At 38.5% G+C, this 16,480-nt stretch overlaps 1 protein-coding gene across 3 annotated transcripts; it reads left to right on the top strand.

Moving 5' to 3' along the window:
- Positions 1 to 910: 910 nt before the first annotated feature.
- On the top strand, positions 911 to 9,696 carry syn2a (synapsin IIa). 3 transcript variants are annotated; one of them, XM_053318409.1, is made up of 11 exons: positions 911 to 1,251; positions 6,818 to 6,875; positions 6,988 to 7,079; positions 7,221 to 7,377; positions 7,475 to 7,564; positions 8,008 to 8,070; positions 8,240 to 8,382; positions 8,475 to 8,549; positions 8,742 to 8,844; positions 9,077 to 9,223; positions 9,462 to 9,696. In XM_053318409.1, the coding sequence occupies exons 1-11, from the start codon at positions 911 to 913 to the stop codon at positions 9,573 to 9,575; spliced, it is 1,383 nt and encodes a 460-aa protein (XP_053174384.1). In that variant the 3' UTR covers positions 9,576 to 9,696. The 3 variants fall into 3 exon arrangements, with proteins under 3 accessions (XP_053174384.1, XP_053174383.1, XP_053174382.1); XM_053318408.1 differs by having other exon boundaries at positions 9,453 to 9,696; XM_053318407.1 differs by having other exon boundaries at positions 9,441 to 9,696.
- The last annotated feature ends 6,784 nt before the right edge of the window (positions 9,697 to 16,480 follow it).

Here is a 16,480-nt window from a genome sequence, read left to right as displayed (position 1 = left end):
ATGTTTTATTCCTAAAATTAGTAATTAAGCGATTGATTTGTGCTTTACAAAGATATGAGGTCTTTAGCATATTTTATGTTAATTAGCAACAATGTCAGTATAATACAGTATTGTTTGTGTGCTATCATAATCATTTAGACTTTAAGAAAGCATGTAAAATAAAATGTAATTGTACATAATGATATACAAAGCAAGTGCTGTCCAGTAAAGTCTAATATAAAATAAATAAAATATGAGGTAAAGCATGCCTTGTGATAAATTTTAAAGAGTAAATTCAGTAGGTATATTGAGAATGATAAATCAATTAAGAGAGCGGGTTTATTGCATTTGTGTCTCAAGGGACTGCGGCTGATGCTTCCTCTCGTTCAACATTGCCCACTAGTCCTAACAGCCATTTTAGATTTCATGGCTGCATTTTACACACACACAGAAAATGCTCTGCAAGGACAGAGGGCAAAGAAAGCATGAGGGGAGAAGGAGCAAGGCAATTATGATGTAATACTCAGTATACCCTCTCGCACTTACACTGGAAACCCCTCTATTTTCCAAAGCTGTGGTTCAAAAAAGCATGACGCCTGTGAGGCAGTAGAAAATGGGGGAGGGGTAGGGAAGGCAGGCGCACCAGTGAGTGTGTGTAGAGAGAGGAGAGGACGAGAGGAGGAAAGAGGCATAGCTAGAGCATCATTTGCAATAGTCGAGAGAAGCGCAGGGTGAGGGGATTGGCTGAGGGAGGGTGTGTCGTCACCGCCACTAAGGGGGAGCTCTGAGGATGCTCTGCTGAGCTGGGAGGGAATACATTCACTGGGAGTTTGCATTTAGAGATCAGCCATTATCAGAACAGGGACTCCTCTGCAGAATTCTTTTTTCACACCCAGTGCTTGTTGATTCTTCTGCCCTCTCAGCTGCAGCCATGAATTATTTGCGTCGGCGTCTCTCGGACAGCACGTTCATCTCCAACCTGCCAAATGGCTACATGACAGACCTCCAGAGGCCTGACCCTACTCAGCCTCCTCCACCTGCCTCCAATACCCCTGCCAAGTCTCCTACAGCAGGGCCTACACCTCCAGCCACTTCGCCGGCTCCAGAGAGGAAACCTCAGTCATCTCAGTCATCCGGAGCTGGTTTCTTTAGCTCCATCACCAACGTTGTTAAGCAGACAGCTGCCTCAGCTGGGCTAGTGGAGCAGACCCAAGTCACGACACCTAAGAAGTTCAAGATTCTCTTGGTCATCGATGAACCACAGCAGGAGTGGTAAGGCAATATATTGCTGTACTCGTACTATCCATTATGCATCATTTATAGTCTATATGTTGCTTGTTCGCAGCATCTTTACTGCTGAATTTCTCCTCATGATTCCTTTGAATGTAGTAGTTAGGTAAGGGTTAAAGAACCACGGAAACAACATCTGTATCAAGCACCATGCAGATGTGAATGGGCACTGCTGCTGTGGGCAGCATGCCATTGTTACAGCATAACATAGTGATAAATATGCACCATTGATTCCCAGCAGTAATGACATTACACCAAGATGGAGGATTTTTTGTGTCCTCTATTCTGCCTGTGTTGTAATTCACATTTTTCTGTAATATTTTCTTTTCTTATACACATTAAAGCAATAGAAAGTAAGGTTTATCACAGCTGCGTGTATAAATGAGGTGAATGAATTAAATCATCAGTGTTACCCTGTAATGTAGCATATTGCTATTCTTAAAAATGGATGTTCAACATGTTGTGCATAATAAGGGAATGCACACATTTTCTCTGGAGGTAGTCTAGATACTGCAGTGCTTTCCCCCATCAATGGGGTTTCCCTCTGCTCACTGATGGTAGATCACATGACCTGTTAGGCATCGATATCGGGAATTCACTGCAGCATGGTGCATAGGGTTCCATTAGTAGATCATACCATATTGGTGTACAGTATATAGACAGGTACAGAAATCTAGCAGAACATTTTAGTGAAATTACCCACATGGCTGTATTTCTAAGCCTGGGGGACAACCATTGTGTCATTAATGTCAAGAGTGGGCTTATGTTAAGACATCTAAGCCATTACACTGACAGTCAGTGTCCTGGGGGATCTTACTCAGAGGTAGCTTAAAGCGAGCATCTTTGTCTGTCTAGTGTGGGAGGAAATTTAAGGGCTCAAAAACACATGAATTTGTTGTGAACTTAGTGGAGACTGATATCTTGTTGAATAGTAAAGGATGTGATATTTCTATCTCCTCGTGATCAACACAAAGCTGTTTGCACAGCTGATATATTTTCCACAGCTGTGTTTGCTAGAACTCTGCAGCTGCATAGTAAAGTTGACACATCAGACATTTGAAGAACACATATATTTCTATTGCCTCCAATTGTGCAGTCTGTATTTATGAACATTACAGATAGGAACCAGAGAACTAAAACCCTGTGATGCCTTACTAATGTACAGCACAAGATCAGTACTTTCACACTGGATGGGAAGTTGACTGTGGACTTTTTTTTTTTTAGCTCTGAATAAACTCTGCTCAAACTAATCTGATCCAACAAAGAAATATTGGACAGCATCACTATATTTTTTTGTTGGATCTGATTAAAATAACTATCTGACTAAATAAATGCAATTAACAAAATGTTTTCTGAAGATGGCAAAAAGCCTTTACATTTTGGATGCGTTTATGCAGGTTGCCATGTTGAAGACCGTGAAGAAATTAACCTAAATCACACAAACATTAGGACATTTGCCTTTGCATAATTCGGCCTGGCAGTATCCTCTTATCCTGTTTATATGTGCAGGACTGGTCACTTATGTAATTGGAACCCAGATCAATATTAATAAGATCAGACCCTCATCAGCAGAAAGAATGCCAGCCAGCCTTATGCAGTCACTTGTTCCACATTTGCTAAAAGTGGAAGGCGAGACACTTGTTGAGGAATAGACATTACCGTCTGATGTGCCAATGCAGTGACAGTGCTCTGCAGTTCTGGCAAAGACACACAATATAATTCATTAGACTAAAGCCATGTCATTCATAAAAGGTCATCCTTATTGAGAATGATGAGTAGGTTAGGCTGGGAATGAGATAATATTTAACACTCCGTCATTCTCAGTGTCGACATTTCTCTAGATCTGATAGGAAGCAGTTCGTACGTGTCTGATAAAAACGTCAAGTGATTTCTGACATTATTTCTGTTCCCTATTTCAATGTATTTAAATATAATATTAGGTCATGGTTTATTGCTCCACAGACCATGGTTGTTCTCTGTGGTTTCTTAAATCATACAGCATATCTTTACACTTGGGAGATCAACTTCTGTACTTCACTCAAAAGGCTTCCTCTCTCTGAATACTGCATTTATTTTTCATTGCAGCTCAATATCACTGAGTTGTATTTTCACTAGTTTTGGTTTCTGTTGGTTTCTTTTATGAGACCTTTCAGACCTTCAGTGGTTGTTAGTTACTATGACAGTCCAAATCAGTTTTACTCTGTAGGTCTCCCTTCATTCACATCCAGTGTTCTGTAGCTTTCAGATATTGATGTAGTGCTAAAGTTTGAAATATTTGCACTATTAAATATAACATGAGCAACTTAATATCACATCAAGAATGATTTAGGAGGGCACATATTCAGAGACGCACGTACTTTATATTCAGCCCTCACAGTTTCAAGATGAAAAACATAAAAGATATAGCTGTTGGCAAACTATAATAAGATGAAATGTCCTTTTATTTTAATGTAGGCTTTGCTGAGCACCTAATGTTATCTGTATGTTGGCACACCTTGGGTCTGAGAGCTTTATGCAGTGTATCTCATCTAGTGATGGGCTGTTACAAGACTTTTTCTGCCCACTGCTGCAAATGAAAGCCAGAGTGATGTGACCGGGTGGCCTCAAGACAAAATGGAATCAGGAGAGAGTCAGCCAGACTAATTGCATATGGCAGAAGGCTCAGCCACTAGCATCTATTTATCAAATTAAATGAGTCAAATCATAGATGACTATGCAAGTTATATTTTTGTATTTTCTACCTTTACAGTTTCTGAGGGATTTTGTATAAAAGTACTGCTTTTTTTAAAATGATGTCATAACCAAAGGGTACATTACCATACTATCTATACACTTTAAAATGATATTATTTGCACAAGTGCAAATCCTGAGAAATCTTTAACTAATTTGTTCAAGTGATTTTACGCCACATATTTTATCAAATAAATCACATTAACTTCTAGGTGTTGTAGAAAAAACTGTAGATCATTACTTCTGTTCTGTAAAATGATGACAGTTATAAAGCTGATACCTATGTAGCCAGAACTTGATGTTTTAAATGTTTAATTACACAACTTGTTCATACAGTAACAAACACATATTTATTTAGAGCTTGGCAATTTGTCCTACAGTGTAAAATTAGCTGTACAGAGAAAACACAAGATGGATGATTTTTTGAAGGACGTTGTTGTCTTACAGGTTGTATGAGGCAGAACAGTTAACTGTGTAAGATAAAAAAAATGATAAAATCATGATGATTGCCGAAGAGGCCGAAACATTCTGTCATCCAGTCTGTGTTTTTTATTGCTAAATGATGCTGCTAGTCATCCATAGAGGTTTTGATCCAGGATGGCTGTGCTATAAATTGCTCTTATAACAGGAGGAGCAGATGGCACTGCCTCTCTTATCAGACTGATGGCAGAGATGTACTTCCTTAAATTATCTTATCAGACTAATGGCAGAGATGTACTTCCTTAAATTATCTACATTGTAGCTCACTTTTAAGTAGAAAGAACGAAGTCACCCAAGGTTCAAAATTACAAAATAGCATAGCAGACTGTTTTAAGTGAAATTAGGGGAGGAATGGTTTGTACAAGGAGCGTCGCCTTATACAAACACTACCACCATGTGAAAGTGAATGTTAAATAGGCTAACTGATGAGACATTAAAATTCAGGAAGGGCTCCCGCTTACTAAGCTCTTGTGTGAATCATCAGAATAAAAGATTATTTAGCAGCAGTAAGTCATTTGGCAACACTTTGACATATTAGCCTGCGATCATTAATCAGTTTGCTTAAATTACATTGTCAATACTGTCTGTACACTTTCAATCACAAAAGAGGAACTGCTGTTTTTGTCTCATTTGGTTTCTCTCCTCATCTTTAATTCAAGTCAAATGAACCCATATTGATTCTTATGAAGGAATTATCCAAGTAAACATCTTCTGGCATGTGGTAAATACATTGAGCACCGCCTTTGGCACACCAGTTCAAGCCTAGTGCCTCAGTAAAGCCAAATAGCAGAATTATGGTTTATATAATATATAATGTCCTTCATTTGTGGTCGGAAGCTTCTATGAGGAGAGCAGGTTTAAAAGTGCCAAGATTTCTAGTGAGCACCTGGATGCTCTGATGTGACTGCCAAATACTTTTGAATATTAATGCAGTGTGTTGGAGGATCATGTTAAGCATACTATAAGATGATCTCCTGTTAGCATAAGTGGTTTCTGTGCTCAGTATGCTGAGCTGCAGACTGATCAGATCAAATACATAACGCTTTGGTCTGCACAGCCAATCCCCGTGCTAACGAAGATTCAATTTGAACAGCTAAATGAAATCAGTGGCTTGTCTTTTTCATGCCTCGTCTCTATGTTTGTTGCTAGGGGTCTTGTTTTGGAAACAGTCTCATCTATTTGGTAGAAAAGATCATTCATCACAGGGCAGAGTAGACTTTTCATTTTCTCTGATATTGGAGCAGTGATTCATATTTTAATGCTTGTTTTCCTCCAAAAGCCAAATAGATCCCCACACTGTAATTAGATAGGGAATGAATTATTCAGCTCTACCTCCACATTAAATAGACAGGCAGTGCATGGTGCGTGACAGCAGGGATGCTACAAACTAAGAGAAAGTGAGAACTACAAATCATGTTAGTTAAAACATGGACGTTCTACAAATCTTATTTGGATAGACGTTTCATGTACATGCACTAGTTTACAATTGCATTGCAAGCTGTTAGTTCAAGTGTGAACTTAAACTGAGGAAATGGAAACCTCCCTCTTGGCAACATGACAAAATAGGAGGGAAGGGTTCTTTTTTGGACACTGATTACTGTTCATTAACTGTGGATCACCCTGCTAATTTCTGTTGTCAAAGTCAGGCCCAGTCCCAGCACACCAGTATAGGAAAAAAACAAAGCAGTCAAACACACTGTTAACATTAACAGTCACTGTGTAGCTTCAGCAGTTTTCATCTCTGTGAGGTGGTAGTATGTAGACACGGATCCATCTTAATCTTAAATCCAATGATAAAAGACTCCCTCTTCAACAGTGATTCAGGTGTCATTTATATTCAAGTCAGAAATCCAGATCCAGATATACTCTTTGTTTTAAAATGTGCTGAATCATAAGTCGTGAAAGCTGCAGCCATTTTCTTAAATTGCAAATTCAGTGTGTTTAGCAGGTGTGTTACCTCAATGCATAATCCTTTAATATCCCACTGGGCGGCATTGCTATTGACCAGACAGTGCTAGGAAATGCCTAATTGCATCTGCAAGTATACAATCAACAGCTTTGTCTTGAAGAATTATACAGACTTTTGTAATGGTTTGCTGCTGTCCTCTTTGCTAGACTGAATTGGATAAAGTGTGCATGAAAGTGAGCATTTGTTGTCTCTGTGCTTTCGTACCTCCATAAATTTATTTTGTAGGTTGTTGTAATGTGATTAATATTGAGTGCTAGATTTAGTCTTAGATCACTAGCCAATTGGAAATCCTTATTTTATGAACCAGTGTAATTCTTTTATTTATTTTGCTATAGATAATAACTTCTCTTCTGTTTCTGTTCTACCCAGGGCAAAGTTATTCCGGGGAAAGAAAATACTCGGGGATTATGATATCAAAGTGGAGCAGGTACAGTATGTTTCATCAAGCCAGTGAAATCCATTTTAAGTACATCTCTAAAACAGAGTAAAGAAGTTTAAGTACTCTGTCCTCATTTGTACTCTTATCCTCAACTCCTCAGGCTGAATTCAGTGAGATCAACGTTATGGCTCATGCCAACGGGACCTGCAACGTTAACATGCAGGTTTACAGGAACGGTACCAAGGTTGTCAGGTGAGGCATATAAACACACAGAAGAAGATTTAGCCTCCGAAATGGAGATGCTGTATATCTATCTACTTACCACCATTTTTACAGTTGGTTATGTCTGTGGTCAGAGTTTTGTCTCATGCCTGCTATCATTTTATTTTCTAGGTCATTCAAGCCAGACTTCGTCCTCATTCGTCAACATGCCTTCAGTATGACCCAGAATGAAGATTTTCGCAACCTGGTCATTGGTCTGCAGTACGGAGGTGTCCCAAGCATCAACTCCCTTGACTCCATCTACAACCTTTGTGATAAGCCGTGGGCGGTATGTATGCAGCAGCCTGGGCAACCTTGATAATGACCTTAATTTGCCCTGATTTGAATTAATTATATCTGAATGATCTACCTTTCTGTGTGTCTAGTTTGCCCAACTTATCAACACCCACAGGAAGCTGGGTGCTGAGAAGTTCCCTCTGATCGAGCAGACGTTTTATCCAAACTACAAGGAGATGGTGAGAACGCTGTCATCACCCACTTTTCACTGCATCCAAGAGTAACACCCAAACACAATTTCAGGATTATTTTTTTTTATGAAAAAAGCTCCCACACACTGTCTCACCCATCACTATATGTTTATTGAATCGTAACGTTTTGGTCTGGAGGTATGTCCCTGATGATGATTGGATAGACCGAAACGTTGCCATTCCATAAACATATAGTAATGAACAAGACAGAGTACAGGGTCTTTTTTTTCAGTTTTTCATTTTAAAGTATGCACTTTCCTCCTACGCACCTGCCACTACTCAGGTGTGCAGAGATTTACTCATAAAATATAGATTTGTTTTTTAATATTAATATTCCTTACAGGTTTGTGATTTTGAATTAAAAGCAGAAAACAGATTATAATGTTATAATGTTATAATGCAACACCTCAAATTATACTTTCTTACATTAGGTAAGCATGCCATCATTCCCTGTTGTTGTGAAGATTGGACATGCCCACTCCGGTATTGGAAAGGTATGAAAATGTTTTTTCTTGCTTTTTTGGGGGAACTTTCAGCATGAATATGCTTTTAATTTAAGCCTTTGTCTCTAAGCATTTGTCTATGTCAGTGAGTTCCTGAACACCTTTATACATTTTAGATATTTTGCTTGTGTCTGTCTCATGTGTCTGTTTCTGTGTACAGGTGAAGGTGGACAATCACAGTAAGTTCCAGGACATAGCCAGTGTCGTGGCTCTCACCCAGACGTACACCACCACAGAGCCTCTCATTGACTCAAAGTACGACATCAGAATCCAGAAGATTGGCAATGACTACAAAGCCTACATGTATGTATAATTGCACTGTTGTTTCTCAACTTTAGAAGGGAAAGAGACACAAACCCAAACTGGTTTTAATGTTTGTGCTTTACACACCTCAGGAGAACATCTATATCTGGTAATTGGAAGACCAACACAGGCTCAGCTATGCTTGAACAGGTGGCAATGACTGACAGGTGAGTGTTACATAAGAAAATGGTTAATTAATACTGTTTTATGTGGATTATCAGCAAGATACTATAGATGTATAAACCTGACAACTATGGCACAGTAACGTGTCCTGTTGAGGTGGAAGTGAGTGACAATCAGGCCATGGTATATCTCTTTAAGCTTCCACTGGTTTTGAGTCTTGTGTTGCTTCTGTTTAGGTACAAGCTGTGGGTTGACACCTGCTCAGAGATCTTTGGAGGTCTGGAGATTTGTGCAGTCAAAGCCATCCATGGAAAAGATGGTAAAGATTACATCACAGAGGTAGGAGTTAACAGGATTTGACTATCAGGTTTGAATGTCACATCTGAGGATTGAAAGTGCATAACTTCAAATGATTAAACCACTGAACTGTATGAATATATCAAAATATGGATGTTACCTGTTTCCTTCGGTTGAAGTCTTTCAGTATATCTGTCAAAGTTAATGTGGCATATTGACAAATGTTACATTAAGACAAGCTCTTTCTTGTGAAACTACCTTCCACGTCGCACAGGTGGTTGGCTCAGCCATGCCCCTGGTAGGGGAGCACCAGGCCGAGGACAGGCAGCTCATTGCTGACATGGTACTAGCCAAAATGAACGAGTCAGCAGAGAAGGAAGCCAACACTCCTCAGAGACCCACCACCATACAACCATCCCAGGTATAGTAGCACACACGGTCACAGAGAGTAGAAACAGGAGGCTGCATCTTGTCTTATTTTGGTATAATGGTGATCTTTCATAATCTTTCATATGTTATGGGGAATTATCAATTATCTAAATGATAGGATTTACCCAATGTATCTATTTTTAGATCTCATTACAGTTAAACCACCACCATTGTTGCTGGCTGAGTGAGATGTTTCTTCGTTTTTTCAGGGTTCTGGCCAGAAGGGAGAGATTGCCGGTGATCCCATTAAGAATGGTGTTGGACGCCCACCTCAAGGTTGTCTGCAGTACATTCTCGACTGTAATGGCGTTGCAGTGAGTCCAAAACCAGTCCAGGCTAACTGAGTCACCCAGGGGAAAGGGGACAGTCGGTCTCAGAGTCTTGATAACAATGACTTACCTTAGCTGAACACAAGAGCACACGTGTGTGTGGAAGCCGATAGCAAGAATCCAATCTCGGTGACGTTAGCTCGGCACAGCTGAGTCCTGGCCTGGACTGTGTTTTTAACTCTATGCAGTGTCAAAATGTACTGTCTACTTGTTGACCTGTTGATTTGTGTGCTTGTATAGGTCACCTATGTTCCAGTAGCTGTGGTTTTTCTTTGGGGCTGTTGTTGATGATGTAAAAAGCAGATTGTGCCTACACTGAGTTCAGTGCTGCTCTGTGCTACCTGTTCCACCCAGCTATGAATCTTTTTATTTGCCACCTACCCCCTTACTGTTTTCTATTTTGGTGTGTATCTTTAGATATTGTTCAAACTGTGGATTATCGTGCAGTTTGAAGTTTGTGTATATCTCAATATGTATACAGTACGTGGGTGTGTATGGCTGTAGTGGTGATTATTTTTCATACTAATACTAATAGATATTTATTTTTGTTTTGCATGATTGATACAAAAGCAGGTGCAAGTCAGTTATTTACGTCTGATCAAGTGGGATGTTCACATAACATCGCTGTTTTACCCAAGCTGTGTTTCCTGTGATTCATGCATTGTGAATGTGTCAATGACAAAATGCATATTCTATAAGTTCTGCAGGATACATGTATTCATTACCAAACATGCATTAACACAATGAGCACGTGTGTACACTCCTGCATACACATAGACATACAGTATGTTGCCTTTTTTAAAGTTCATTTTTTCATATATTATTATATCACAATATCACGATAAAAGAGATTATTTAGAGAGATTAATAATAATAATAAATAGATGCATAATAAATATTAAAACAAATCTAAGATTCTAGATTTTATTATACAGGATGTTGTGCAGTTGTCTGAGCGCACAATTTCAATATATTTCTATAATTTTGAACCAAAGAAAAAATTATTTACTTTCAATCACAATTTTTGCACTCCAGTAACCCACAATGTAAATATCGGTGAGGGGGACTGCAGTATGCCGCATGGAGTGTGTAATACCATCAAAGAATAGCGCTCCAAGACAATACATATGTTATAAAAAATCACAAGCCAGTGAACTGATGCCCTATTCAAATTACTGTTGTTTTTTTGCATTTAGTTTGGTGGAAGCAGACATTATAGCTGATAATGAGAAGTTTATGATGTATAACCTGCCACGATCAGATATAAAGTCTCCCCTGTGGCCCTCACATCGGTTATAGGCTATCATGGTGGTGTTGCCATGACAACAATGCTGTGCTTTGTGGTTTAGCGTGGACTTGGACCCTGTTACTGCCATTTAAAGATTCAGTATGTTTAACTTATCACATTCCTCCTGTGAGTTGATGGAAAGTGCAATATTAATCTTTTGTTTTTTTTTACTCAAAAATGTATTTACTCATTGTAAAATCAGATCTTCCATCTTATTTATTCAAAAAGCTATACTCATTCACACATTCAATTATCTAAAAAAAACCCACTGGCTTTATGTGGAGGCAATTTCATATTATCTGATACGCTAAATGGTGAAACAGCTAAATAGCAACCAAATCAACTGTAAAAAGAAACCTGTCCCGTTTTCCAACAACCTGTTTGTTACTATAGTATAATATATGTTCAGCAAGCTCTGTGTGCAGTTCTTTTCCAAGTTGTATAAAGTGCCATTGTATCTGTGAGCGTATCCTTGTAGAAGCCATGCCTGGGGTTTTATGGATGTGTTGTACTGTTTACTAGGAAATATGCCATGACATTGATTTATAAGGGAGGAACATGCAGAGGTACCCCGGTCTGTAATAACTGCATGGTTAAGCCTTTGACTCAGTGATCATGATTGAATATTTGATCAATTATAACTGAACGTGTTCATCAAGGGCCATGGTAACTTGCTACATATATCTACGTTTAAAACTGGTGTTGGACTGTTTCAATCAAAATCGGAATACAATATAATGTGGAAACATTTCCAATATGGATATTTCCCCTTCTGTCACTGGCAATAAAGCTTTCTTTGCAATATTTATTTTGTCTGTGTCCTCATATGTGTAATACTGTTTCCAAAGGAAACACTCATGCTCAACAATATTACAGGTTTTATCAATTGCACAAAGAAGTGAACATTTTAACAGTTAGGCTGCTGGGCATTCACACTGCACTGCTTCCAATGCATGAACAGATACCTGTAATGTGACTGTGTATTCCCTGTGCTTTGTTTGTGTCTTTATTGTTTGGCTTCTGTTTTCCTCACATGCTGATGTGTGATTACTGTATTTGTTTCTGATCAGTTACTGAATAAACACACAATCTGTGAGACTACATATGAACACAGTAGCATCACATTTGAAACTTTTATTCATGATTCTGTTTTCTCAGCGAACATGGCTGAGTATCATAAACACTTCTTGTGTTGAAATAAGGGGGCCCAGTGGAACCCCAACGATTACATTCACAAAGGCCTGCTTCAAAGTTGACCCTTAAATCTCCTGAAAAGGATGAAAACCCAAGGCCTTTCCCTGCAGCACAGCATTCTCAGACTCAGTCTGTGAACCAAGATATGGTCCCCCCAGAACCTCTGTCTCTAAAACAGTGTCATTCAAATAGTTCAGTCCACCAGGGTCAATCTAAATCCCAGCAGGAGATAGCAGCCCAACCTCTTAGAGAAAACCCACGTCACAGTGTACAGACATCTGTGGATCATGAGCAACAGCAGTCTCTGCTGGAAGATCGAGCCACTGAGGAAAAACCCATCACAGGCACATCCACAGCTTAAGGAAGAATTAATAGCTCACCAGTGCTCTACTAAGGACCACAGCTATAACTCTTCAAGCAGAGTGTATATTCAATTCACTAAGCTGTGCATCCATCTTGACTTGCTCTGTACATACAAAGTTATGATTCTCTTGTCTTCCAGCAAATCCCAAACCCTGATCAGTGCCTTTGGTCTGAAAGACTCGTCCATTTTCCGCACTGCCAGTGAAGATACAGAAAGTACTGAGACCATTCGCAACTTGAGGAAGTCCTTTGCAAATCTCTTCTCTGCATAAAGATTTACATGTATTTTCAATTGCATGTTGACTTAGTTATACACTGACTATCACAGTGTATTGTATATTAGGTGTAACTGCCAATGAAAGGACATGAAGCAAGCTTTAAAGACCCTGAAAAGTTAACGTGATGGAGTGATGAACATATTGTTTTCTGACAAAGTTACAATAGTTTTAGTGATTTACCATTAGATATTTCTGTATCTCTTCTTTATTTCTTTGTGCTCTTTACACCAGTTTGAAACAGGTAAGCACTTTGATTTTCTGATGAAGCAGCTGAGTTTAAGTGTCAACCCCTTTAAGTGTCAACTAATGCCTAAAATGCTTTCTAACCGCAATTGTTGCTTTTGGAGTCATGAACGTTTAGTGTTTTGAAGATATACTCAACTTTTGAAGTTTTCGAGGGCTTTAAGGTGGATATCCATGTATAAAGATGAGTATTGTTAACTTTTAATTGTATGGCTTCACTAGAAATTTTACAGTTGTTTATCCATAAGATAATCAGTAATTATTAGTACCATAAACAAGGTAAAAATGCATTTTTATGTTTGCTAAATTGTGGTTATAGTGATTATCATCAATAAATGTGCTCAATTGCGGTTGTCGTGGTTCATTTCTGACACCTTTAACATGAGATTAGTGGTGAAGACAAACTAGATCAAGGTTAAAGTGTTTTTTGGACTTCTATTTTGAACCAAAAAGCTGCAGTATGCTGCTATATGCAGGTGAGTTGTGAAGGTGAACAGATTCTCTTCTGTTTTAAAGTCCAGGTTATGAAGTGAGATGAAGCAAATTATATGGTGGCTCATAAAGTTCAGGAAATTATATTTGAGTATGTTTTCATTTAAATGCTGACTGTATGACTCTCTCTTTTTTTTCTTTTACGTTTCTGCCAAATTGAACAATATCTCAGAAAATTTGGTGAGGTACTTTGAGACCCTATTATGACTAAGCTTTATTGTTTTACAGCTTCTGCCTCTGCAGTTATACTGTATCAGGGAACTGGTGGTGTCCCATTAGATCTTAATTTCTTCTCCCCTGAGGTCTTCTGTACCAACCAAACACTTCTTTCTCAAAAAATGGAAGAACTAATCCTTTCACATAAATCACACTGCAGACATTTGCACAGTTCCTGTCATTTCTAGATGAAGTCCTCTTCACATACAGTCAACTATATCACATATAATCATATAATCCAAGAATATGTTAAAAAATCTTCTGATAACCCAAATATGTCTAGTTTGCTTTTTTCCCTCTGACATTATGTCTCGGTGTGCTCATCCTCTTGTTATTCATGACATCAAAGGCTGGTTGGAACTTTGAAAACTGCCTACTGCCTGGTAGAGTTTCTGGCTACAGATGAATCATGGGTAATTGGTGGTTGCAGAAGCCCTGCTGTGTCGGAACGAAGCACAAGTTTGCTGGGAAGTCAAATTAGTAAACTTTTTAAAATAGTGTAATCATATTGCTTGCTTCAACAAATATTGGCAAACACATACAGATTCTCCAGGCTTCCAGATGGCAGTGATGTTTATTCCCTTGTAACAAGTAGACTGAGCTGGCCTGGTAATGGTAAAAGCCACTTAAGGGCTGAGGAAAGACATTGTAGGCCCTGAAGCTCCAGCTGAGGAGCTTCTGTCTAGACTCCTCCCAGCTGTCTGCCAAGCTGCTGCACAACTTGTGCCCTGTGGGTTCACACTGCACTGACCATCTGCTGAAGAACATAATGAGAGATTTTAAAAGTGACCTGTGATAAACATGGAGATATTTGACTATCATGATTATTATTTAGAACATAAAGTAACATCATTTATCCTGGTTTCTTTTTTAAATCATTTTAACACTCACTGCTTCAACTGGCTTACAATGGAAAAAATAACTACTCTTCCTCATTGCCATCTGGTGGTACAGTTGAGACACAAGTGGCTCACAAACAGCATCAGTGTATTATATGATTATATAATCAGCCACCTGAGCTGCATGAGTGTGTCCTCACGTTGTCTCAAAATGTATATAATCGCCATGTCTGTGAATGGTGTCATGTGAGTTTTCCCTGTGTGTAAATATAGTCACCTGGAACTGGCTTGATGCCCTCTTGATCATATTCTTGATACATGTTATCAATCTGTTTTTAATGTCCTCGTCCCATTTTTCCATGCTGCATGTCTGTAAATTTGTTATCTGGTCTATAACATCTATCACATGTATGTCCATTCTGAGGGAGGATCTATCCTCAATTGCTCTTCCTAAGATTTCTTCTATCTTTTTGCCATTGGGGTGAATCTTCCCTTATCTGAATTAAGGGTATAAAGATAGATGTTTTATTAATTTAAAGACAATAAAGCCCACTAAAATTGGTGAAATTGGGGTATACAAAAAAAAAGAAAAAGACTTGACTTGACACTGAAATGACGATCAAAACACGTGCTTTGTTAGAAATGCATTTTTTGACATGCACAAGTGTAGGTTACCTTACTGCATCATGGATAAAGATCTGGTTTATTAGAAACAATATGAGCTTAATTGCTTGTTTTTTATTTCTTATTACCAGATAGAGTTGGAAGCCATAACAGAGAGAGGTAAGCATCTGTCTTGGCAGACACTATTCAAATGATCGAAAAGCTCCTTTAACAGATGTGTTCAGCCAGTTTGGAGGTTTTGCTTCACATTCCACATTAAACCCCTCAACTCAAAAATGAGTTTTACTTATTGTTACTTCTCTTGAATGTTTGAGCTTCACATCACAGAATAATTTATGTATGTCCAGAGTTTGATACTAGAAAGATGTTTTTACATTCATCTTACGTTTAAGCAGAAAAGGTTTCTGAGTTGGACGCAAGCATGATTGGTGATATCATCACTAATTTGAAGCTGATCATGGTCCAATATGTGACTTACATATGTGTAATGTGGAACCTTGAAGGCTCCAGCTCACAAACACTGAGAATGGACTTTTCAGTGCAGTAGGAAACAGCTGTGTTCCGCAGTTAAACATTTAAAATGAAAGATATGTGCATATTAATAGATTTTGGAATTTTTAATGAGGGAGACAGAGATGATGTAATTTTAAGGATTTTAATGAAATAATTGAACTTTTTAATGGAAGACTCTGTATCTTAAAATCTGTCTGAGACTCTTTAAAGGAAAAGGTCTCCTCTTTGACTCTGCATTGTCTGGAGGGATTTATGTGCTCCAGTCCTCTCTCAGCTCTTTCTGCAATTCCTCAGTAATTATGGTAGAGCATTAACAACATTATTTTTAGTGTTAAAATGTGTAGTTATTCAATAATTTGAAACAGGGTGACACGCATCACAAGGGAAACATCCACTAGATGGAGCTGTTGTCAGCCAGGGAGGGACTTTGGAGGGGATTTGGACTTTGTTGTCTTCATTTTGTCCAGTCTGTGCAGCTTGTCAGAATGCAGAAATAGAACAGATAAACACATACATAGCAAAACGACTAGCGGTCAGTGGCTAGCTTTGGTCTAATTGTGCTGCACCACTTTTGATGACATCAGGCCTATTTTACTCTGCTTATGATGAGGCTTTTAGAATCATGTGATTCAAATGAGATAAAGACCTCAGAAAAGTTCCTTGCCTTGGGCTCAATTCAAAGGGTCATAAAACATAAAAAATAAACACGTATTCCCATATTTAGATTATAGCAAACATTCCCATATTTACTATAAAATTGTACTTGCGACTGAACTAAATCAAGTGGTACTGCCTAGCAGGAACTACACGTTGGATGTTTACACTAAAACAAAATATAACTGTCCTCTTTCTTTCCACCACGTCCCTCCC

The sequence above is a fragment of the Scomber japonicus genome, chromosome 4 (genome assembly GCF_027409825.1).
Source record: "Scomber japonicus isolate fScoJap1 chromosome 4, fScoJap1.pri, whole genome shotgun sequence".
NCBI classification, from domain to species: Eukaryota; Metazoa; Chordata; class Actinopteri; order Scombriformes; family Scombridae; genus Scomber; species Scomber japonicus.
This window is presented reverse-complemented; position numbering and strand designations above follow the sequence as displayed.

What these genes read in the sequence shown, in the direction of transcription:
- syn2a (XM_053318407.1), top strand. Translation starts at nt 911, where the DNA reads ATGAATTATTTGCGTCGGCGTCTCTCGGACAGCACGTTCATCTCCAAC. An exon ending in GATGAACCACAGCAGGAGTG is followed by an intron (nt 1,252 to 6,817) that starts GTAAGGCAATAT and finishes TGTTCTACCCAG; the next exon opens with GGCAAAGTTATTCCGGGGAA. An exon ending in ATCCAAACTACAAGGAGATG is followed by an intron (nt 7,565 to 8,007) that starts GTGAGAACGCTG and finishes TTCTTACATTAG; the next exon opens with GTAAGCATGCCATCATTCCC.